The sequence below is a fragment of the Diorhabda sublineata genome, chromosome 3 (genome assembly GCF_026230105.1).
Source record: "Diorhabda sublineata isolate icDioSubl1.1 chromosome 3, icDioSubl1.1, whole genome shotgun sequence".
NCBI classification, from domain to species: Eukaryota; Metazoa; Arthropoda; class Insecta; order Coleoptera; family Chrysomelidae; genus Diorhabda; species Diorhabda sublineata.
The window spans coordinates 22,504,269-22,531,896 of NC_079476.1; the positions used below are offsets into that span (position 1 = coordinate 22,504,269).

General features: G+C 32.4%; 1 protein-coding gene across 1 annotated transcript in view; it reads right to left on the bottom strand.

The window, feature by feature from the left end:
* The window catches only part of LOC130440916 (uncharacterized), a 42,840-nt gene that overhangs the window by 12,209 nt on the left and 3,003 nt on the right, over positions 1–27,628 (bottom strand). The window contains exons 2-3 of the mRNA XM_056774284.1: positions 10,420–10,502; positions 7,846–8,194 (exon numbers count right to left, since the gene is read on the bottom strand). Coding sequence (XP_056630262.1) covers positions 7,846–8,194; positions 10,420–10,502 — 432 coding nt within the window. The remainder of the gene's footprint in view (positions 1–7,845; positions 8,195–10,419; positions 10,503–27,628) is intronic.

The window sequence follows — 27,628 nt, forward strand, 5'->3', positions numbered from 1 at the left end:
CTAAACTTCTGAAAAATATTCCGGCGGCTGCGATCGTGCGGTAAGTAAGTAATAAATGGACTACCGAAAATTGGTATTACTTGTTACAACAAAATTTTAAAAAATTGTATAGTAGAATTTTAAAATAGCTCAGACATATTAGTGTCTGACTAAAGTTAAACTTATGGACATTTTAGGATGACTAAATCTTTCATTTAAGTTAAAAATACGCTTTGTAATATGATAAACCATTGAGTCACAGGAATGTTATTTTTGGATTATTTTAGAGAATAGGATATTTCTACCGCATTTATTTCGCGCTAACGTATTAAATGCTTCTCAGATTCGCAAATAAGTCAAGAAAATGGGTCTTGCAATACGAATTTTAGGTTAATTCCTGAATTTTAAATATAACTTACTTTCAAGAGTACGAAATAGATCGTTAAAAATTACGTTTGCGACATTTTGGAAAATTGGAATGAACAAATTCATCATCAAAAATTTCATCTAAAAATGGTCTTTCTGATGATAATTACAGTTAAAAAATTATATATCGCTGAAAATACGATTTTTCAAAAAGAATTTTCATACATAAATAAAGTTTTTAAATCTGCATTTCAACCACTTTGCTCAATGGCAACTTTTCTAATGCTCCCATTTTATTTCGTTGTAAGCAACTGAACAAATTATTTGGGTTCCAAAAATGAGCCTAAACAAAAAAATCAGTCCAGAAATAAGGTGATGCTCACCGTTTTCTTTGATTACCATGATGTGGTTCACCATGAAATCCAGAAAGTCACACGATCATTAAGAAATACTACTTGCCAGTTATGAAGCGTTTAACTAAAGCAATTAGTAATAAAGGCTCAAATTGTAGTTAGACCATCCATGGGTAGTCACCAGGATAAAACCCCATAATATTCCAGTATCATTTTAACTAATTTTTTTGGCAAACACGCATCGATTTAGTTTCTTGTGATTTTTCATTCTTGTCCACACTCAAACATGAACTTTGGAGAACGGGAAATGAGTTCATTGAAAGTAATTAGATTGATGTACTGCAGGCTAAATCGTATTTTGAAGGGGATAATAGATTTAACTCCTACCAATCCAACATTTAGGTCGGATCTTGACCCGTCTGATTACTATTTATTCAGATCCATGTCGAAATTCTTGCATGGGAGGTATTGAAAATGCAGTGTGACAATTTCAATCAAAGAGCTTGGGTTAAAACCATATAAAACGATAGGCTATACTTCGAACAGACAAGGTGAACATTGGAAATCAGTTTTTGAGTGATTAATTTTCAAACAAAAGTAAAAACATAAACTGAGCACTATTATTAATGAATTATTTGTTCATAATATTTTTGAACGTCTGCAATAGTAATTATTTACACTATTATATTTTACGAGCGTGAATTCAACGAATAACAAACAATCCAACATTTGTTAAACAATGAAGTTTATTTTAGACAAATATTATTGACGTTATAAATCAAATTTGTCTACATTGTTACCGTAATTAGTTTTTATTTACCAAATTTTATCTGTGTATTCTTCATAATAATTTTCTGTTTACATTTTAAACTCACGAAATAAGCAAATTAATACGGAATAAATTTTATGGGCGATTATTAATAAAAAAAAAAGTAGCGTGAACTTTCATTTTTAGGTTATACATATGTATTTTTATTATAGTACAGTGAACAACGGTTTTTATCTCTGATTTCCACCAAAACGCATCGATTTACTTGAAAAAAATACCATAAAAAGCAAAGTTCACCCTGGGCTCATATATATTTTTACTCTGGGGGTGAATACCACTCCAACTAGGGGGAGGTAGTTTCTATTAATCGTAGAAAAAATAAATCATTCTGAGCACAAATTATTTTATCGAGTTTTTTCGAAAAATCATTACTTTTTGACTTATTCGTGGTTGAAATTTTGAATTTTTGTTACAAAAAAGAATTTTTATGTTTTTAATGTATGTTTTTTTGTTATATATCCAAACCGAGTTATGATTTATTAATGTTGGATCGAAGATTTTGAAAAATTGAAAATTGAATAAGTCGAAAACGGTAATTTTTACGAAAAAAATGTATGCAATCTTTTTTAAAGAACGTTAAAAAAAATTCAAATGAGTTTTTATACGAAAATAAGATAAAATCCCTTCATTTCATGGAAATAAACCCTTTACTATTATTGCCAACCCAGTTGAAATATTATAAATTTACAAATCACTAAATTTTTATATTTTAACAATTTTTTATTATTTCACTCATGATGTGTCACGATTATTTACACTGAATTCTAGAAAAATCTTAGAAAAATTTATGGATATTTTTTATACTTAGTTTTTCATCATAATCACTTTTTTAACTTATGCAACACGATCGAAGTTTTTTGTAATGCACATCAATTTACAAATTATTGTTTGAGACTGTTATTTCTTATATGGACCGTCAGATGTCGTGTTCGCCACGCACCCAGCCGATAGGTGATCGATTGATTGAATAACCATCATAAAGACATGCAACTTTATCATCATTTATACTTAACGAAGTTCTTGAAATTGATCTTTTTTTATTGTTTACTTCCCTCGTTCACACCCATTATATCAATCAACACGTGCTGGAGAGAAATAATCTAATATTGTTCAACCTTAATAAACAAATTGTCCGAATGTGATTAATAATATACTCTCGTAATTGTTCTTTATGATTTATCGACAAACAATTGACGATTCAATAAATTGGAAACAATGACTTTCATTACCTCTCATTGACTTGCAATATTGCCAATTAATTAATTAGTGACGAATACAAATAGAGAAGTGCGTTGATGTAGGTCGATCATATTCCCATTACTTTATTGACGCGATGACGATACATATATATATATATAAACTAAGAATTATAATTGTTAATAACTACAAATATACTTTCCCGTTTTAAGATCTTGTTTATACAAATGGGTCAAAGAGAAATCGATTCAAAAACAGATTAAATGTTGAGATTGAAAATAATTATGTTTAATGGCGACTACTACATCACTCAGTAAGTCGTGTGACTGACACATAGATGACACTGCTATTATCAAATCCATATGACGCTTTCCAACTTTCAAAAGACTAAGTGGTAAATTTCATGACGTTTCGATTAGTCAATAAAAAGTGACAGTCGTTTAAGTGAAACTACTCTAGTTATTTTCAAAACAATTTCGTGTGTTAATTTAACATTGCTTTTTGATTTAAAAAAAATACTGTACAAGCTCAGCAATGGCTCTAGAAGTGTTATCCGGACTCTGCTCTATCGAAAAGAACCATTTGATACTGGTTTATTGAATTTAAACTTTGTCGTACACACACCGACGATGGTGAACGTTCTGGTCGTTCAATTGAGGTGATTACTCCAGAAAACGTCAAAAAAGTCCACAAATTGGTTATATCTAATTGTAAACTAAAATTGCTTGGGATAGATGAGTCCGTGAAGACATCAGGAGGCAGTGTGTTAACAATTATGCACGCACATTTGACCAGAAAGCTTCTTTGAAAGTAGATGCCGCGTCGATAAAAAACGTGTTGATGATTCGGAACCATGTTGACACGAATAAATTAGATTTTTTGCGTCGTTATGTGACAAAGTATGAAACATGGATCCATCATTTCACTACGGAATCAAAACGATCATCATCGAGTGGACTGCAGCCGGTTAACAACGTCTGAAGCGTCCAAAGACACAACAGACATAAGGAGGTTTTAAAAGAAAGAACACTTGGAATTCCCAAAAGAAGGTAACTTAGAACTCCGAACTCCCTGGGTCGGGTATCGGTGAAATTTAGATAATTTACAAAAATACGTTCTCCCATCGAAATCTTCTTTCATGAATTGGTATCATTTTATATGGATGTATTTTATTTTTCTTTGAAAACTTGATGTTCCTCTGTTGCTTCTCGATCAGAATTTTGTGGGTTTTCATATTATCCCCTACTACATTGGTAGCTACTTTTTTCGTCAATGGAACATCTTTTATAATATAGAATGAATGTTTAATTGAATAAAGTATGATTTATTTTAAAAATTAATTGCACATATCACAATTAGGACGAAAAAATACATTATCAATAAATCAAGACCATTCATTCACGAGAATATATACCTAGATAGGAGATATTAAGAATTAAGAAATATGTAAACACACCCGTCTGCAAAATCTCTCGTTCATAAGATTTCACTTATCGACTGTTACCTACAATTAAGCTTTCCATTATTGATTGCATACGTAACCCAGAATCAGAAATAATTCTACTGTATTTCTAAAAATAAGAACTAAAACGTAAATATTATGTCTAAAGGTGAATCATCTGATTTATTTCATTATATAAAAATAATCAATCAACTGCAACTACAAAACTAATAAATATTCCGTAAATTTAAATCAGTTTCTCTAAATTGAACTATAGAAACCGCATTTCCGTAAAATGTATTTATTTTAAGAACGCGTCTGTAACAACAGACCACTATTAATTTTCCCTGACATTGTATTGCTCTTTATTTCAGTAATATAATTAGAACATGATCTAATTTGTATAAAAGACTACAGATTTACTAACTTTTTTCAAAATCCTGATATAAGTAGCCAGATTATTTAATAAAATTATATATGGTTTCGTTTATTAGATCATGATGATTAGATCAGAATGTCCGGATAGTATCTCGTCCACCGTTGTTCGGAAACTAAAATAAGAATATCATAGGTTCGTTCCAACCTATCAAAAAAGCGTTCATGGTACGGTGACGATTCGGCGCAATAGACGGTTTTTCGATACTTGGTTGATAGAAAGTACTGTGCACAGCTGGAGATTGCACAGAAAATATCCTTTAAACGCTTCCAATAACCGTTCCAAACTAGCAGTTAGAACAAACCTCATGTTTAACTTCGTTTTGAACACTCAAATTTGACATGTCTCACGCATGACGTCACGCTGGAATCAGAATGTTCGTATTTACTGGGTTTTAGTGTGTTTTTGATATTATTTTGTGTTCAGTGGCTATTAGAGAGTTGACCTTTTTGTTATTATTTTCTTTTCAAATATTTTTATTATGAGATCATAATGCTGTCGGTAAAGACGAAAACGATAATTGAAACACCAAAGAAACAGGTATTGAATGCTTTGATTTCCAAAAGACTTGGCGAATCAGTGGAGAGGACCCTGTGGTCGAGAGGATAAAGTTAATTTAAAATATAACATTCATTGGGATCTTAGAAAATAAAATGGTTTCATGTGCAGGTCTGTTAGTTTTAATCAAATATCTCAATTAATTTTGCCTTTTCTTCCTTTCTTCTGATTTATCTTCTTTAGTTGATAAAAATTACGACACTTCGGTTGTTTCGTCGTTGATGTAAGTATTTTCTTCTGTTGGAGTTACAATATTTGACCACGATTGGCCTTGATACCTGGTAATCAAACCGAATCTATGTTTTTGCAACGACATAGTGAATTAAACACCTTTTTGTAATTGTGGAATGAAGGCCAAGTGCTGTATGGGTTGATTCTGCATAATGGGCTAGGATTAGTATTAACAAACTCGAGAGGTATATTTTATACTGCCCAAGATCCGTTTCACATAGGTACTACGTCATCAGCGCCGATTGTGTAGGAGAGCCGGTCTGTTTGACAAAATGCTATTAGCTAGAGTGACTTGTAGCTATTTTGACGACAAAGAGTTGATTTTCTGATAAAAATGGAGCGGGGGTTGTTTCGTGGTTCTTCAGACGACTTGCCTTTGCAAATGCCTCTTATGTTGCTGAAAATAACGATTTTAAGACTATTAAAATCCGCGGTATGTACCAGATGAACAGACAGATCGATAGAATGACATATTCATGGGGTAAAAACAAGAAGTTTTTATGTGCACGGAACCTCTTGATTTTGAGATACCAACTGTGAAAGTTTAAACAAATATATTACATTTAATTTGGAGCAAATACGATTTTATTGGACTTATGGTGTTCGAGTAAAAATTAATTAATTTAATTTAGTTAACGCTTGATAACTAACAAAAGGTATCAACTAACTTCCATAAGAAATGTCATTTTATTTTTCACTTAAAAGGAATACTTCAAAAGTCAAATTTGCACCATGTTTAACGTGAATTTTAAAAATTATTAGTTTTAAAAAACTTGTGGCACCTTTTTTTTTGATTAAATAATATTCCGGGTAGATCCCGTATGGACGACACGCCAATGCAAAAAAAATCAAATCACAAGTAACACCTTAAAACTACTACATTATTGTTACAATAATATGTATTGTAAATTTTAAGTTTGGAATATGCTATTGAAAAAATGAAAGTACCTATTTACTACAACAAAACCGATTACTTATACTTGATAAAATACTACGCGATAGGATGATAAAACAACGCGGCATGGATCCTGCTGTAGTTTGACGGGCGAAATTCGATCGGCGCCGGTGACGTAAGCAAACGATTGATGCGTTGCAAGAAGAAATAAGAGAAATATCCCACTTCTAAAAATTTATATCGGTGCTATTATGAATTCTAGAGACGTGTAGTAAATTTAGGTTACGGCGTGCCCAATCATTTAAAAATTTTAAACCCGACATCGTTTTTATACCCATTCATTAGATCCCTTCAGCAAAATAAAATAAATTTAACCCTTTTTTCTTTACTGCTTCGGTCCTGCGATTGTAAGACGATTGCGAGAGCTAATATCTAATATATTTTTTCAATTTAATAAAATTAAACGTTATTAATTGAATTATAACCTTGCAATTAAAAACCCAGTCCGCTCCTGTTCATCTAACAAAAAAATTTAAATTTAACACTTCATTAGTAATCTATAGATAAAATCAGCGCTCGTGATTCAATTAGGTATATTTGAAATTATGAAAAAAAAAACGTAATTATCTTATTCATACAAGTTGAAGGACACATTTGGTAATATGTAATAGATGTTAAATTATAATAATGACTCACGTTTTGTTTAAGTTATGGATAAAGTTCGAATTATGGATAATTTTATGTTAGGCAAGGGCCATTGGTTATTATAAATTGTCTCATATATAATGTTGGTTTCCAATTGTTTGTAATAATCATAGTTTTAACCTAACGATTAGCAAGTTCTTTGAGACTTTGGTAAAACAGGACTTAAGTGCAAGAAATTAACGCCTTGCATTTTTAGTCTTACTTCTGTACTGGGCACACTGTTTACACCAACAATTACAGTGTCTAACACGCGTTTAGATCACCAAGTTACCCTCTTCAGAGACTGAAGGTATACTGGGAAAATCACGTTTAAAAATGGCATGGAAACGTGTACATATTAAAGCGAGTTTAAGAATCGTTCTACTACCGGTGTTCTTAAGTATACAATAGGGTGTTTTTTTTCTGTGCCATCTTGAAATTTTGTTGCAAGTAGCCAAAAAAAATTTCATGAAAGTTTGGGCCCTTAATATTTGTTGTATAAGTTGTATAAACAAATTTTAGCAAAGAACAATCGAATCTAAAAAAAATGATACAGTTACCAGGAAAAGGAAAAAATGGGATAGTGGGCAAATGAAAATAACAAAAACGTGTTTTTCTTCTTGTTTTTTCGCATCAATAACTTTTTCATTATCATCGTCTAGTTCAAATTATGTAAGCAATTTGAAAAAGTTATGATCCTCCGTTTCATGTTAAACTGAAGTTTAAACTACCCCCAGACAGCTAGTAATGTTGAAACCGAAGTATTTAATCCCCTAATTTACCCTTGCTTGTAAAAGCGTGCTGTTATCTACATATAACAGTTTACTTTTACTTTACCCTAAATTCTTAATATTAGAATTGTTGTAAATCACTTACCTCCAAACAAATCACGTTTCCGTTCTTCTCCAACCAATTTCCGCTCAACAAGGCCGCAAAATATTGACATCTCGATGCCAAAATACACTTGTGCGCCTTCAATTTATGACCATCGACTTCTACAACAACATCGGGTCCGATTTCTTCCAGAAACATCCTGAGCAGATCCGTTCCTAATTTCCTGACACTTTTTTTTGGTTGTGAATATGAATTTTCCTTTTTCTTTGCGTTTTCAGAATCTGAATTATTATCGCTGTGTTCTGGTTCCAATGGGTGTGGCGCGCTCCTGTAGCCTACAGAATGTGACATCAGCAGAGGACTTTCCACCCATGAGCTCTCCGGGATGGATCTGTAAAGTGGACATCACTATCCTTATCGAATTTCAGTTATTCCGCTATTTTGAAAGAATGTTTCACTAATTTGAAATATGTTAGACCACAAATAATAATAAAAAAAGTTGATGTAGTTGAATATTGTTAACCTTTAAACATTTACAACTGATATTGCTGCTTTGTTTTATCGCCCAAATGATAAGCGTTGCATTAAAACATATCGAGAAAATGTTATTGACTTTTGAATAGAAGTTCGATAAACCAAGAAACCGTTTTGGATTAAAAACAAAATGAGAAAACCAAAAAAATACGAGGTATAATCATTTGATTATATAAAACAGAAAAAATATTTATCCTACAAAAACCTTTTCGAAATTTTTTAAATATTTGCCAAGTTTTTGAATGCCTTCTTCATAGAATATTGCCGTTTTTAACTATGAGGTAATATGTTTTTTTAGCTCGTCATCATCGTTGAAGAGTTGATCACCAAGGAAAAATTTTAGGTGTAAGAAAAGATTAAAGTTGATAGCAGCGTCCAAACTGTACGGAGGATGATCAAACATGTTCTAGCCAAATACTTTATTTGTCACGTTTGCAGGGTGAAATCGGTGAAAAAAAAAACAACACTTTCGATAATAATCCTCGGTACTTGTTCTGTATTGCGCAGCGCAATTTCTTGATTGTCTAGCAGTAAATGTGTCCATTGATTGTTTGGTCTCATAGTAAGAAATCAATGAAAAAAAGCCTTCTCTGTACCAAAAACCAGCTCACATAAGTTTTCGAAGTGTTAAGATTGGCTTAAACTTAACTTTCGATGTGTACTTCCATTCCATTAATCGATGTTTAGTTTTTGGGATATAGTGAGATACCCAATTTTTGATACCCAACGTAAGCAAAGTTTTCGAAATTTCATTAACAATTTCATGAATTAGTGATCAACAGTTTTGCGGATATTCCATAGCAAGAGCAGTAATTGCAAACTTTACGAACAGTTAATCTTAAGCTTTTCTTTAAATGCGGGAACCAGTTTATCAGTAAACAAACACGGGCGTTCCCATATGTTTGACCCATATTATCATAACTAATAGCATTTTGACTGTAAAATTACCGATAAATTTGACTTGGTTTATATTTCTTTGGATTCGGAAAACGAATAACAGAATAGATTTCACAAGCGTTGGTATTTTCAATTGAAGCTAAAAGGATAAAGAAGAGTTATGAAGAACACGTCATCAGCATCGATCCGAAAATGGCGAACATTTCTTCTGCTTTAATCAGAGTAACTGCCGCGCATGTTCTGATCTGCGAACGCAGCGCTGCTGAAATAGAAACGGAGCTTACAACTTGGATATACCTCGTATATTTAAATCATTATGTTATTATTGTTATATATAAAAATATTTGGATATGTCACAAATAGAAAACCCTATATGTACCATCAATTTACAATCAATACGAGGAATGTTTGTAATATTACACCGATTCCATAACATTGAAGAGGTTAAGAAACATGCGAGGAAGAAGCTGTCAGCCATTTCTATGATGAGTACAAAAAATAGTAAGAACAATAATGGGACAAATGTATTAGATGAAATAGATGGTATTTGGTTAGGTTTTGCAAAAGAATCAAATTTAATGTTTTTTTTTTAATAATTGCGGTTATTTTTGGATTTTCTTTCAAGTCGGGCACGACGGGAATATTAGAAGACTTATATGTTCAGTGGACCTTGGCCCCTCACTATCCTACTAAGAACTACGCGATATTTGTATTAGAAATATCGTTTCGACTGCCAAAATTTGAAAATATTGTTTTTTCAAATCTACGCTCATTTGTTTAGGTTAGAACATAAATCCTTAAAACGTAGTTTTAAAGGATAAAAAAATAAATACTTCTGTTTTAGATAGTAATTGAATCTTGATTTTTTTCTGCACACGTGAATCTTGACTGATTTCATAAACATATATGAAAGATATACAAAAGATTCATTCGTATATTCAATTCAACAAACATGCAAATTTTGTAATCGTATTCTGTATAATTTTAGGGAAATGATGATCCCAAAATTACAAAACACTTTTGTAAATAATTTAATTTCAATTTTATCCAAAACTGTAACATATTTTATAATAAATACTAAAAATATATTACATATTTTGTGTGTTACAATAATTTGATTAAGAGTTTCGTTTTCGTTAAAACAGTAAAAAATAAATTTTTGTTAGAATACGATGTAATCCTTACCTGCTCATCCTCGGTGTGAAATTTAAGTCCACTTTCGGTTTCTGACATTCCAAATCAGATAGTTTAACGAACTGTGGACAGGTCTGTAACAAAACAGCCATTCTTTTACCTCGATAAATAAAAATTAGACTAATTCATATCACATCACACAAGTTATGTTATTTTCGTTATTTTTTTGATAACGACATGAACCGCATCACTGTTATTTATGTTCGCTTCATGGAATTGTACTGGTGGTAAGTAATTTGCGCAGTACTGGTAGAAATTTCTTATCTAGACTGAAACGTTATGGTCTCGTGTTTCAATATAATACTACGTATAATTAGCACAATTGACGTATTTTTGTAGCGGCTAACGAATCGATTGAAACCAAGTTCTTCTCGTCACTACATATAACACAAAGTGATCAGCTGCGTCTGTCTGTCTTTACCGATAAAGTCTAAAACTACTGAATGGATTTTCATGCGGTTTTGACCACCAGATAGAATGATTCACGAGAGGGGTTTTGTTGTGCGGTCCATGAGTTCTGAGTCTAACTTATCAATGCGTATAGTTCTTCCAATATCAATTGCAGATTATAAAAACTCTTGCCGACAATTTTGTTTCATCTACCATAGGCGTAGATACCTCATATTATAAAAATTTGTATATCTTATGCAAGAAAGTATTCGTTAAAAGGCAATCGAATCATTATACGACGTTATTTAGACAGATGCACTTGGAACTTAAAAAAAATCATTATTATACCATATTAACTTGCTACAACTGAAAATTAGATTATAGAACGTAAATAGACGAATAAAATATACATGCCCGGGGGGAGGGAGTTTGGTTTAAACAAGGTAGTAGATATGAACTGAGCCCTTTTTATACACCACTCGTTTCTTTTCTGAAAAACGAAATTTAAAAGCGAAAACCATAAACGAAAATAAATTATTTGCAAATAAAACGAAAGAAAAAGAAAACATTTCAATTCCTTTATATCTTTATAAATAATAATGATAGTCAGAATCGTCTGAACTTGAGTCATCATTTTATTGAATTATGAAGGGTTGTAAACAGGGTGATACCACATACTTCTTCTTTGATAACATGTTTTTCCGAAGTTCTTGGCGTTCTGTTGCTAGAACTTTCTTCGCGACTTCTACAACCTCTTTACTCGGTTCTGGAGACTAATCACATTTTCGTAATTCTAATTTTACGTTAGCCCATATTACCCATAACCAAGGGTTAAATATGCAATAGGAAAAGTATGACCTTGTTCTTTGCACAGCTTGTCAATATAATAAATTTCCTCTACCTTCAATAACAGTAGGGAATTTTTTGTTTGTTGGGCCTCAACGATCGTTGACAGGAATATTTTCAGCTAAAATTTGAGCTTTGTTCCTACTACTATTTGGTATCTTAAGGAGTTGCCGCGATTGGCACTGACTGTCATATCTTCATGATAATCAGCTGCACAGTTTTCAATTTTTTACCAGATATCAATAAATTATTTCTTTGATTCCAGAGTGTACGATCATAATGCGTCTCCCTTTAGAACGGGGCCCATTCAAACAGCCATTTTTACTATTGCCAACCCAACCGAAATTTTCTACATCATAACTATCAAACCATGTTTCATCTAGACAAATTATGTGTCTATTAGAACTTCGGTAGTTTTTTATCTGACGCCAATAATCTTGTCGCGATCGAACGATCCTTGCCATCCGTTTATTCAGATTTTTGTGTTTAAAACTACAAGTTGATAAAACTTGACGCAATGTTTCTAAACTGGTATAATTGTATTCTGGATCTGCTACATTTATTTAAAAAAATTTATGAATTAAATTAATCTCACCACGCCACTGCTTATCGCAGACTTTTTTTTCTTGATAGAGCTTTTTTTATTAAGGAAATGTCATGACGAAATTTTTCTCCTTGTTCGTCATTCACAGTACCCAAATTCTCGAGGAAGAAATCCAGATAAGAGTGCAAGATATGTATTTTAAATTACATCCTAAAGCTTCCTACGAAAAGTTCAAGTCTTTATAATGTTCCGCTTCCATGGTTTCCAGACTACTTTTTCCAGATCATCTTTCCTTCAAAGGTTTTTAGTCTTCAGTAGATACCGGTATTTGTGCACCATTAAATATTTCCTCTTTGATTTTTGCCTCGCTGAATTTGAGAAATTTCTCTTTGAATAAAAGGCAAATGTCTAGATTCTTGTTTAGCCCACCTAATAGGAGTTTCATACACTTTACACAAGATATATGTGGATCCCAGGATTTATCTTTACACTACCCCTACACTAACACTCATAATTACATCTGTATAACGCGTGTTTCGATAACCAAGTTATCATCTTCAGAGACTGTAGGTTTCACTACACCAACACGCACAATTAGTATTGATGATTGTGTAATATAAATATCACGAACGGTTCCAGAAACTCCAACTTGATCATAATGTTGTGTTTAATTCTATCGAATAATTTTTCATCTCTCCGCCAATGAAATAACAGGTAAATAAATATGGATACAAACAATATTATCAGAAAATTTACGCAAGGCGTTTATTATTGGACCTGTATAACGAATATATCACGAATTGAAATCTGTTGTTTGAGCTCTTATCTAAAAAATCGAGTTTCTATTCCAACAATAACAACCCGACGAACTATTATTAAATCTACCCACGGGTACAAGAACACAGTATACATTCAAGGTTATGGACAGAGTCACACCCTCACCTAAAGTCTCAAGGACATCGACCTACATTTCATGAAAGGGTTCAACAAATTACGACGAAAGTGATGTAAATATAAATTTGAAAGTTTAAGATAATAAATAAAATTTTGATTATATGTTCGTTAATTTTATGTGTTGTCCAGTGTACATAAAGACAGTCTGACCTATATGATATCGTGTTAGGATAAACGATATGAAAATTTTAAGGTTATAGAACTTTGTCGTATCGTAAAATCGATTGTAAATTAAATTGATGATTTGATATTGATATTATGGAAACATCTATTTTTAATGATAATTACAATATGAGATGTACCTATATGTATTATAACATGCCCTCGGATAGATGAAACGACCATAAGTTGATATCAAAAATAGAGAAAGAAACATTAAAGTGGGATTGTACTATTACAATAAAGAGAAAGAGCTTCGGTTCATCACTCTCTATCTCTCGCTAATCGCTTTTGATTCCTTTGTCATTACCTTCACTCCAAGCTTCGAAGTCATGGCAATTCAATCAGAACAGAGTAGAGAGATAGAGAGTAGCATACCGTTGTTCTTTCTCTCTCTATCAGCAGGTCGGGCCAGCTTGAACAAACTATATCTCTGAAATCAACTCTACGAAAACCACTCTTTTATTAGATAAAATATTTTCGGTTCAAATTTTCAAATCCAGACGTTGCTTGCACTCATTTATAACATATATTGTGAGTTGCATATGCGATTGAGATATCTTGACGAGATGTTAAACTGTTAGTTTTAAGGTTAGATATTTTGACATTTCGCCATCAGTCCTGAGAGTTCGCCATTCTTCTACCAATGTCATGAAACTATTATTTTTGAGGTTAGATATTTTGACATTTCGCCATCAGTCCTGAGAGTTCGCCATTCTTCTACCAATGTCATGAAACTATTATTTTTGAGGTTAGATATTTTGACATTTCGTCATCAGTCCTGAGAGTTCGCCATTCTTCTACCAATGTCATGAAACTGTTAGTTTTGAGGTTAGATATTTTGACACTTCGCAATCAGTCCTGAGATTTCGCCATTCTTCTACCAATGTCATGAAACTGTTAGTTTTGAGGTTAGATATTTTGACACTTCGCAATCAGTCCTGAGAGTTCGCCATTCTTCTACCAATGTCATGAAACTATTATTTTTGAGGTTAGATATTTTGACATTTCGTCATCAATCCTGAGAGTTCGCCATTCTTCTACCAATGTCATGAAACTGTTAGTTTTGAGGTTAGATATTTTGACACTTCGCAATCAGTCCTCAGATTTCGCCATTCTTCTACCAATGTCATGAAACTGTTAGTTTTGAGATTAGATATTTTGACACTTCGCAATCAGTCCTGAGATTTCGCCATTCTTCTACCAATGTCATGAAACTGTTAGTTTTGAGGTTAGATATTTTGACACTTCGCAATCAGTCCTGAGATTTCGCCATTCTTCTACCAATGTCATGAAACTGTTAGTTTTGAGGTTAGATATTTTGACACTTCGCAATCAGTCCTGAGATTTCGCCATTCTTCTACCAATGTCATGAAACTATTAGTTTTGAGGTTAGATATTTTGACATTTCGTCATCAGTCCTGAGAGTTCGCCATTCTTCTACCAATGTCATGAAACTGTTAGTTTTGAGGTTAGATATTTTGACATTTCGTCATCAGTCCTGAGAGTTCGCCATCAGTCCTGAGAGTTCGCCATCCTTCTACCAATGTCTATTTTGAAAGTAATAGAAGATAACATTCATCAAGATTGTTTTAAATGAAAGGTGTTTAGGGACGACACGAGGTCAGTTGATCAGTCAGTCAGTCTTTATTCGATAGCAGAATTAGTTGATTCGAAACATGAAGGTGAAGAACAGAAGAAAATAGTTGAAGCAGTATATAATAGACAATGGTGTAAAGTTTAAAAAGTCTGGACTTTGTTGTATCGGTGTAAATAAAATACTATAACATGTTAAGGATGTTTTCAACCAATGATCAAATGAACAATCTCATGTCGATTTCAAAGAAGACCTTTGTTTTATATGGGCAAAGTAGAAATTTCAAGGAAACGAAGATTCTAGAATATAATATTTTAATGTTATAGTGGCAAGTAAACTAATAAATAAATTAGATGTTAAGTATTAGTGTGTAAGTGTTAGTGAATAATTAATGTACAAATAAATAATGTAATTAAGATAGATCGTGTCTATAAATTCTTTTTTTTTTCTAAATTATTATTAGTAGTCATATTGAATATTGATAAAAAGTCATTTAAACAGAGTTTAGAGTTATTTGTGTTCACTTTTCTCAATTTTCTAAGCCCCCTTACATTTTTGATACTTGGTGTGAAAAAACACCATTAAAAGAAATCAAAAAGACATTTTTTGTAGAAAATACCTTTAGTGTACTAACTAAAATATTTACTAACCTCGATACAACAAATAGAATCCATTCGATATGATAAACACAACACATCAAAAACAAAACAAAAATGCAACTGTTAACACGTCCGAAGCATGTATATCTTTATTAGGCCACTAAGTGCGATAATATACGCATTATTAATATCCTGACCATATTTAAAAAATTTTTATTGTACATTACATTCCTTACGATAACTAAATAGAATGTTGTAGAACGCAACAATAATTTTAATAAGTCTGAAGTGATGGTGGTACTGGCACTTTAATATGTATTAGTAGATAATGATGAAAAATCTTGGAATGAAATTAGAAAAAGCATTAGAATGAGTAAGAATTTATCTACAAATTTAGTAAGGAAGCTTCTGTATAATCGATAATTTTTTAAAACAAAACAAAATAGTAATAAGATGGAATCCGTTAGGAAAGGAAGACAATATAACAAAAATAATTTACTGACGATATGAGGTCCGAAAGTGGAAGGGTGAGTTTTTTTTGCCGCAAAACTACAAGTCGTATGGAAAAGATCTACAACTTTAGTATGTATTCACAATACAAAGTGAAATTTTTAGTTTTTTATTTTTAACTTAACAGTTATTTTTTGACGAAATTCGATTTTATTCTATTTTATAACTTGAGCACACTTTTTTAATTTAATATATTTATTTTTTCCCTCTTGTTAATTGAATATCAAAAAGCACCGAAAATTTTAACTTTCTTTAAGGAATCAAACGTCAACGTGATAATTACTCGGACTTCCTAGACAGTTGCGTTGAAAATTATCGAAAAATCAGAGATTGAACACCCACCATATAGCCCTCTCTGGATAAATATTCAATGACAGCTCAATACTCAATTTTTAAAAAATTTCCACGACTTGCATACCATTTACGGCACGAGTACGATTTCCGTGGTTCCTGGATTTGACTATGTCATTTTGTAAATTTATCCAAAATAAGTCGAAAATAGAGAATAAAATTTTTGATATCTCGCTTCGTTTTCGATATCTCGATAACTTGAAGTTGGAAAAATTTATTTTTATTTAATATTTATATATATCAACCTAACCTAACCTAACATTCTCGTGGTGCACTTCGAGTGTAAAAAGTTCAAAAATCTTGAATTTTTTACAGCCAAAATTGTCTAAAAAATTTTTCTTCGCTTGAGGATTATTTTATTATTATTTTTTTTTCTTATGGGGGGCTACGCCTTTTCCAAGATAATTATAAAATACTACAGTAGTCTGGCTTTTCGATTATAAAACAAACGAAAATAAATAACTTCATTCAGAACATACTTTTTGCTCGAAAGAGGATATTTTTACATTAAATTACTAATTAAATCTTCAAACTATCATTAAATATTTTTTTTATTTTATATATAATGAAAAACAACCGACAATTCCTTATGAAAAACATCAAATCATTTATGTATTTATTGTATGTTAACTTATATTCATCAAAAATGGTTCATTTTGTAATAAAAATCTGTTTTTTTCAACATAATTTTCAGTATCAGGGTAAATAATATGAAAATTAAATAAAAAATCTTCTGTTTATTGAATTACAAGATTCATATTGAATTTGAAGTGATAAAATATTCATTTCAAACGAGGTATTGACCGCCATCTGCTCAATAAAGCGAATTTTGAACTAACGTTAAGTATCGATATCTCGAAAACGAAGCGAGATCTTCATTTTCGATTTATTTTGGCCTCCCCCCATTATCAAACAAGAATTAACCGTCCGAAATGGCTGAAATTTTAGTAAGAATCTCCCCCCGCATGCGCAAATATATTTCCCAACTTACATTGATAAGTGTTACGCCGCTGGGCAAGGTTAGGTTAACTTATTGTTATCTCCCTTTAATAATATTTTAGGACAAACGGTTATATATATATATATATATATATATATATATATATATATATATATATATATATATATATATATAATATATATATATATATATATATATATATATATATATATATATATATATATATGCACACAATCGTCCATACTATAAAAGTCTCGGTCCGATGGTCTAGAAGTGCGAACCGTAAACGAAACTCAAAAAATTATTACAACAAAATAATTCCGAGTACAAATTTTTTTGAGGACAACTAGCCAAAAAAAGGCGAATGGGTTACTTGGTGAGTCACGTATACTCGTCACAGAAAATACTGTTACAGTTCGAAATTAGTTAGCGGTGTTTGAAGGAAACGAACTGAGAATTTTTAATTTTCATACAAAGGTTCCTTACTACGTTCTGCAAGAGAAAATAAAATCTTGGTAGCTCTTTTCTATTTGCTCTAATTGTCCTAGCAATCGCAGTTTTTTTGCTAAACGTAGGCGTGTAAAAAAGTTGTCCGTGGTTATATTTCTTCCACATCCTACAAAATGAGTTGAAGGTTCTTTACTTTTATCTTTACCCAAAGTCGTTCAATATATATTTGCCACGTACATCGGATACTAACCAAAATTTTATACCAAATTTTTTCGGTTTATTGGACACGTATTTGGCACATTGCTTTCTTTGGAAATAAAAAACTCACTACCCAAAAAGTTTCTATTTTCGGAAACTCTGCACCTCAAGCTACACCAACCAAGACAACCACTGTTGGATTTATTAGCAGGCTGAGTAGGCTTTAACCTAGGAAGGCAAATCTGCCATACAAAGGAGTTTCCATAGAGTGGTATTGGAAAAGAGAGTCCGTGGAAAAAAACAAAAACATTTTTTATTGACTAAGGAATTTATTATGTACGTATTGAATGAATCTACATCTTGCTTTCGTTGGAAACAATTGTTTATCAATAGTAATAAATGATCCTAGTTTATAACAAATTCAACTGTTGTCAATAAAGTTGTACTAAACTTGTTTGTAACCAACCTAACCATTTTCTGGAAGGCACTTTATAGTTTTGGCATTGAATCTTAGAAATAAACTATTAAAACAATGTATAAATCGTACTACCAGTCAAATGACCCGCCGTGGAAGGTAAGACAGACTACAAATTTTTCTCAGAAAATAAACAATAAAATAAATAAGTGGATATTGAAAAACGTATCAAACATATACGTGACGAAAAATCGTAGATTTTAACGGCGAATCATGTCCAGTTGAGTACAATAGAGGAAGATTCCTGTCATTTTAATGAAGAGACCAATGACTCATCCACATTTGAACAATTTATGAAGAAGCAGAAGAAATAGAAAGAAAGAAGAAGAAGCCAAAGAAGAATAACTGTTCAAGTAGACTTTAAAAGAGTATGAATCTGAGAAATATACAATGTGACTCTTAGAATCGCGATATCTCAGGAATGGTAACTCTAAGAAAAAAAATCATGCAGACCGTTTTTGTAGAGAATTTTGAGATGTACAATTTTGGTTCGAAATTTTTTTTGATAAAACCTCAAATTTTGACATTTGACACCGAATAACTTTTGTAGCACACATAGGATCGATGGTGATTTTTAAAACTTTATTTGTAATGATAAACACCAGCTCTCCACCTATATTTGGCTTTCAGGGAATTTTTGTTATTTTATCACACACAAAAAGTAATAAACACAATTAGAATAATTCTTTTCGGGTTTAAAGAAGAATTTTAAACATCAATTAATTGAGAATATACTATAAAATTGGCTGGCCCAAGTCAAAAAAATATACTAAACATCATTTATCGTATGACCGTTTAGATGACTTCACTAGAAGCCCTATGTTACGGTGCCAACAATATTCATTTTCTCTCTCGTACAAAACACTTTAGCTATACTACGCATGCTTGAGAATGCGCAGAATCGAGCTGAAACCTCGGAGGATAGAGAAATCGTTGTCTTCCTTAGTTCGAACAGCTTTCACTTATAAAAACTGTCCATATAGAAGTATTACATATATGACTAGAAGTGATGCTTGTTCCAATGAAACGGGTGCTCATTCCAATATCAATGATCGTATTTAAAATCTATTCCATTTCTATTTTGATCCTGTACCTATCTTTTTTATTCGTAAAGATGATGTGAAAACCGACATTACTTATAAGACACCCTCTGTTCATTGTTTTTAAAGATAGAAAAAGTGATTGTCACCTTCCAATTTATTACGATACATTAAATTACGATGATATAAAAAAAATCCAATCACCTGTCGCGTTTTAGAAAATGTTGACGCTGAGATTACTTACCACAATCAATTAATTCTTATGTGTATTTCCTACGAAATCGGTCGTTAACATCGTATTAGCAAGTTCATAGAACCTTGTTTTCGATCTAATAGCCACTCCCCTATAACTATTATAATAATGATAAATGACCAATTTTCAAATGTACTCCAATAAATCAAATCAAAACTACCTGATTATACGGGGGTTGGTCGCGAAATTTTAATTAAACATAATGGAAAATATCGAAAATCTGAAATTATTGATCAATATGAATGGAAAACTTCCGGAAGTAGGTTCCATCTTGCTGATTCTGAAAAGAAACTGTTCCTTTTTGTTTTATTTGAATTCCACATATTTTAAACAAGTCTGAATACGAATTCAGACAATTAAGAAATGAGTTTACTCCATCCATACATATATTTGAAACTACGAGCAATCATTAATTCTCTTACAGCTATATGTTCGTGGTGCTCGTCTCGAACAATGGATCGCGATCAAATTTTGTGCCAGTAAACGGCTCGGCTCAAACTTACAGTAAAGTACTGAAAGTGTTTGGTGATCATTCTGAGTCGCGGTAAAGTGTTTGGTTAGCATAAAATGTTGAAGAAAAGCCCTGAAAGCGTGGAAGACAGACAGATATTAACTCAATATTTCGTAATAAGAAAGCTATATGTGAAAATGATTCCGAAAAACCTCGTAGAAGACTGTTTAGAACATTGGACTTGCTTCGCTACAAGATACAGTTATAGGAGTCTTCAGGTCAGACATCTACGAAGTCGTTGCTCGGTAATGAAATTAGGCTACAGTAGATTCCATCTTTTCACGCGAAAGATTGAACTGAAGATGCTGCTAGAGTCGATCAGAGGACTGTTGTTGGTCGGCAGCCTAGTGTGAGCAAGGATGAGTCCAAAAAGTTAACGTTGTGTAGGTACAGTCACTTCAGGAAAAATATTTCTAAATAGGGGGTAGTATAACGAGGCTAAATACGACATTATTCTTCTTTACTTTGTAACTTGGTCTATATGGTTATGCAGTTTTTCTTTCGTTGGGAATTAAGGTTATTTATTTATTTCCATTTGATTTAAGCTTTCATGATAAACTTTGATAAACTTATTTTCCCAGTAAATGTATATTAATTATATATATAGTTTCACTCAAACGAGTTACATTAATCGATATTTGTGTAATTCAAAGTTTGTACTAATTATTATTACAAACCCGTATAGCTAGATATGAGTAAGTACATATAGATAGATCTTTTGTTTTTTTTTTTATAATATCATAGATGAATACAAATTAAATTCGAATTCCGATAAATATTTAAATAGTAAATTGACGTGTCGAGGATGCACAATTCCAGACCACCGACGCGCGACAATATTTATTTTTTTTGACGCAACTCCAAATTTCAGTTTCCTTCAAAGACTATTAAATTAAGAAGCCAGCAGCATCTTTTTGATTGATTTTACTTTATGTTCCCAAGCGTATTCAAGGCTGAGAGATAAAAGTGAAATTAAACAAGGTCTACCAAGTTAGTTTTACACGAAAGAACTAGCTCAAAGCTACTTATAGCAAGAGCTTGATTCAGCATCATTCATGAGTTCAAACATATACACTAACTTCGAAACAGTGGGATTATCAATCGATATTGTGACAAACGAAGATGTTTAAGCATACAACCAAAACTGACAGTGGCGTGAAACGTAATCATTAAGTCGTAAGTAAGACTGGAATAGAAGGACCGACCTTGAACTGATATCGTTGGACAGGATGCATAATCTGTTCTCAAATGAGCCTCGTAACATGCTATGGAAGAATTATACCATAAAGGGGGATTTCTAAACTCTCACGTTCGCACCTACGCTGACGCTTTAGTTGGCGTTACGTTCGACTTCTCGTTGACTAGGCGGTGGAACGCGGGCGTTATAGTTTATAAATTGACCTTTACTTAGAAAAAGGAATAGAGATTTAATGTTGCGATTCACATACAAACCCTTCATCTATGTAAACTTGATGATGAAGCCAAATATTAATTGGATTATTAAATGCATGGAAAAGTATTTAATTGAGTAGAAATATAAAAACGTGTAAATTAAAATCGACGAAGAAATCAAGATCAGGATTGAAATGGCTCGAAAGACATTTGTCAAGTAGTCCTCAATGTTTGTAAACAGAAATTTAAACCTCCAAGTCAGAATAGGTTTCATGGAATGTTATGTGTGGTCAGTACTACTGTACGGAGTGGAAACATGGACTTTGAAAGCTCAAATGATCAAAAAACTTAGGCATTTGAGATGTGTTTCTATAAACGCATCCTGAAGACACCCTGGATTGACAGAATCACCAACAACGAAGTACTATAGACGCATTAGTCGCAAAAGAAAGCTGTTGACAATTGTTAAGATAACATCGGACACATCTTACGCAACGACAGATACCTACAGAACATAATGCAGGGAAAGAAAGGCATCGCCAGGAAGAAGAAATCCTGGCTCCGTAACATAAAAGAATGGACAAATATCAGCGTCGAGGAATTGTTTCATGTTGCGAGGGACAGAGCCGCATTTAAAAACCTTCAATGAGATGATAAGAATAAGAAATTAAAATTAAAATACTTTTATTCCTTCCTTGACATGCAATTAGTTAATTTTATAGATTAATTTTAATTTACGAATCATGCGTTATTGAAAAAAGATCGAAATTCTGCCATGGTCGAATAGATCACGAACAAATATGGAGACTCGTTAAACAGTATTTTTTTCCATTACAACTATACAAATTATGTCATCACAAACTCACATGAATGCGTGGCCTTCGATAATAACTGCCAGTAATTTACTCAAATGGGAGCCCTTGCCATATTTTAATGGTAATTTGTATTTTTCACATCGAAAATGAGATTACGATCTAAAATGAATTTGAATAGAATATTTTAACTAATATTACGACGTCGTGTGTCAATATTTTAAAGTTTCAAATGTACACTTCACATAGATGAAGTGAACGCTTTCATTAGCTTTATCTGTATCAATAATGTACATTAATTTTATAAACTATCGAAATTTTTCATCATTATAAATTTTTTTTCGAAATTTCACCTTTTTTGATACAACTTTGATACCTTTTTTTTTATTAAAGTACAGTATATTTTCAAATACTGCTCCACCTTTTCTCTAGTTTCCGATTTTCAGAGAAAAGCGTTTGGGCGTTAGGGTCGAAGAGGTGTAAATACATATATACCATAAAAACAATATTCACAAAAATATATTAAAAAGTAAAATTAAACCAAGTCGCGCGTGCCGATTCTCTAGGAGCAGCGGAGCTCCGCTGAGATCAGCTCGCTTTGCTGTCCCGAGGAGTGTCCTAGCAGTTCGATCCAACGCTTTGCCTGTAAGTTAATTGCATGCTATTAGGACATTGAGAAGGTTATAAAAGAAAGGTGACACGGAATTCCCAAAACAGGTATTAGTCGAAGGATTGTTTTATTGGGGAAATTGTTCGGGGAAACAGTCGAAAGTGAAACTGTGTTATGTATTTTCCAATACTAGAGCACAAGCGAATACAAAGTTTAAGCTTCAGAAAAATCAGATGTTGCTTCTGGTAGGAACAGGCAAAAAAATGTAACAATACTATGAAGAAGACTAAGTCAAATATTTCACCGTTATTTTTTTTGTAATTATACATATTTAGAGTACTACATACTTTTAAAGATCTCTATCTACATCTAATCATCATTTTTTCTTTAGCCTCCGTTTTTATCTTGTACCTCCTTTCTCTTCTTCAATGCCCCTTTTTGCAGATATTCTTTCCGGCATCCTTTTAGTATTCACCAACTATCTCACTCTTTGAGTGCTTACGTACTATTACTGATGAGTATTTATTCAGATCGTACTGTTCCTGGTTCTTCCCCAAAGTCGTTCATTTGTTTTTATTCCATCAAAACCTTTCCTCGATACCTTCATTTCCCGTAAAACCAGTTTTGTTTCCTATACCATTATTAAAACCCACTATTCTTTTATTTATCTCAATCTGTTGATTGTTTTGTAAGTGTTGCTCGTTGGTACTCGAATTTACAATATTTTCTTATCTTATATGTTCTGCTCTTTCCGGCTTTATTTCATTTGTATCCCTATCTACCAACGATATTCTGTTTTACCGCCATTTACTTTGTTTTCTCTTTTTTGCAGCATCTTCTAGTTTATCAGATTTTCCTTTGTTCTGGTTATTGAAGCTAAATCTTCTGCACATGCAATTATCCGCTGTTTTGAACAATTTTTTTCTACACTAAATTAAATACAAAACATTGTCGATGTTGCGTCTTGAATCCTATATTTCTCTGATACAGTAGCTCGTTACTCTACTGTGTGAATTGTCTAATATCATTTTGACCAGCTTTACTTTGAAGGAGACTAATTCTATTATTTCACCTCGTAATTAGAATTCTAAAATATTATTTTCAATGTGTCAACAAGTCATGGAACAATCGTTGATAATACGCGGAGTGTAATAAAATATCAAAATTACTTTTTGTTTGATTACCATGACCGTCAAAAATAACAGTATGTTTTAGATAAACGTGACAAGACGAATAAATTAAATTTAGATGTTGAAAATTTTGTCGGCTATTGAAATTTATGCAAATCAATGTGAAAATGATTCATTCACAGTCATGCTCGGCGACTTAATGAAATTAGTACTTCTAACAAATCTTTTTAATTTATCACCGTATCGACATATCATTTGCCAACTACTATTAATAGTATTATATAGAGTGTTATTTTTTTATCTATCCAAATAAGATTAAGATTTTGTTAGAGATTAAGTAACAAAAATTAACTAATAAGCATCCGCATCTTCAGTGCCACAATTTTTTATAATCAACTTCACCGATCCTTATTCTTTAACATTTTCTCACTAATTCCAAAACGAGGGTTGTCTGAAAAGTTTACGACCTACCAAAGAAACAAAACATTTTTTTTTCATAATCATTTTTAGTTTAAACACTTAGTCCAGAGATGCATCAAGCTTTTGAACCCTTGAAGGTCGTCTAGCAATAATCCAAGTGGCGAGAATTGATCTTGTAGATCATTTAAGCAACTCCGTATTGAGGTTATGTCTAGGTTGACAATGACGGTGTTGCTGCGACTGAATCATCACTTGTATTGGTAGTAGCGGTAGAGGATGGTGGAGAGGTAACACAAAAATCAAAAACAATTAACTACATAAAGCTTATATATATACAAATACAAACAAAAAATATATACAAAACGTGAAACTAAACTTATGTCGAGATGCACGCGCGTACCTAACTTCTATTAGCATCGTTGAGTAGACAAAGACGTTCGAGATCGACTCACTTTGCTTCCCCGTGAAGTATTGCCTTTAACACTTAAATTCAAAACGTCACGTTTGGGTTCGTGTACGTAAGAAATAGGATATTATGGTAGGGGGATGTAGTTAAGTTGGTTTTTCCTTAAACGTGCCACCAGGTATGTACAAAAGGATTAAGTTAATAACATGCTGTCAAAAGTTTATTTTGTTTTTAGCGCGCTGATGCAGGCTCAGGGTAGTAAAGTTCTTTCGTTAAAAAAATATGTAAGTTGTTGGATGTTGAATAGATAGTTAGTCTCTCAATTTTTTAATAAATGTTTTACTGGAGCCGTTGTATGTATTGTATTACTAAAAGAATTCATTAGTAAATGTATCAAAATAAATGAACATTCGAGAGACTAGAGAATGCTCACAAAAAAGAAGAAACCTTTTGCGATTTATTTCTCATTCGCTATATTCACCAGATCTGGTTCCCTCTGATCACTTATTGTTCCCAAATTTAAAAAAACGAATTGGTGGCAAGCGATTTCAGAAAAATGGAGAGATGATGGCAGAGACAAACGTGAAGAATTCCTTTTTAGATGGTTTGAAAAAATTGTGAAATGTCAAATAATAAATGTACTTGTTCTATTATTGGGCATGAAAATACTTTGCAAGCCTTCAGAAAAGCGATCGAAATGTATGTTGTAACATACAACCACTTTCAAAATTCTAAAGAAATCAATGGACCTCTCCGTTCGAAAAGTTCGATAAAATCTAGGTGCCGATTCTAAAACGTCCTCTACCTACAACGCATATTAAAAGTAAAACTATAAGGAAATTTGTGATGAAACTATTCCTTATATTTGTTGTTATACTGTTGGCAAGTTGGAGTATAACAAAAACGTACTGCCTGATCCATAATCACGCAAGGCGACTCCTAGGGACTCTCGACACTCGAGTCTTCGAGAACGGAAGCGACAGGAGTGCTAAACATAGACACTCTCGTTTTATTCTATATTCACGCCGTCACGTCCTTTGAGCATGAAAAACAGACACAAACCAGAGCGACAGGGAGGCGAGGTGAGTGAAGGCGAGAGGAGGCAAACGCGCTGTCATGCCTCGTACAGTGTCGATTGGGCATAACAGGTCGAATGGCATACTAAAATGTTCAAAACTATGATATTCTGATTCTCAATGGCTATTTCGTAGCATTTACAATTACTTCTGGGTAAAATAAGATTTTGTAACCACTGTAATTTCGGAATGAATAATAAACAATGAGTAGAAATTATTAAAAATTATGAGAAGTATAAACAAAAAGATGATATAATGATGATCTAAGCTTAAAACATTCAGACTCACACCAATAAGTATCAAAGGTGAAGGTATTAGAATATTAATTTGAATGCAACGTACATATTATTATGTTCTACAGAGTGTACTACGTAAATTCCATAGAAAATGATGACAAAAAACAAATTCTAATGAATTTTTAATTCAGGTTAATTGTGAAAAAATTGAAATTATACGCCAAGGTAAAACAGTCAGTTTTATATTATTTTCTTAATCTTGTAAGTCTGTTAATCTATTGGTCAAGAGATGTTTCAGGAAAACTCAGGTCATGCCATGCATTTTTACTGAATTTTAGATGGACTTCGGAAAAATGAGACGTTGGGCCAGTTCAAGAAAAAGATTTTGTTCGTTTTGTAACGAGGGGGCTCGGGATCAAACTCTGCCCGCGCCACCACAAGTCTCTCGGCAGCCCTGTTCATTTCGATCCACAACTCAAATCCAGCCCTGCCTAAAATATCCCTCTGCCCACATAAATAATGTTTGCATCTCATTCGAAACCACTTCAAAGAACCTCTCTCTATCTCTAACTACTGTAATTTTTTTAAATAGTAATTTTTGAAACGAATGAAATATGGATTTTGAAATTTCCTAGAACCCGTAAAAATAGACGGATTAGTATATAATTATATCTAAACATCGGAACATTCCTAACAAAACTATTTGTAGCATCTTCGTTAAACATTCCTATCAGAGATAAAATTATCAGTAAATAGTTAATACAAATCTCATAATAATAAATAATGTTTAATTGTTATTTATGAACACGAGGGTTGTCTAAAAATTCAATAAATCATTTGTATTTTTCAACTTAGTCTATACACATAATCCAGCGACACTATAATCTTTTAACACTTTCCAAAGAATGCTGCAAATGAAACTTTGAGATTAGGAAACAGGAAAGAGTTGCTGGTGGCAGGATCTGGTGAATACGGTGGATGGTCAATCAATTCGAAGTGCAATTCATGATTTTTAGCCGAAGCAATCACCGAAGTGTAAGAAGGAGCGTTTTCCTGATGGTAAAGCAATTTCTTCTTCATCAAATGTGCAACTTCTCCTAAGCTAGTGTGCGTAATACTGATTTTCGTTTCTGGAGTGTAGTGGTGGATACAGGTTTGAACCAGAATTACAATGTAAAAAAATCCGACTTGTTTGGTTTCACTTCAATAAAAAGAAATATTCATTTGGTCCAAACTATTCGATAATAGCCTAGTACCATTTGGTGAACGATGATATCGGT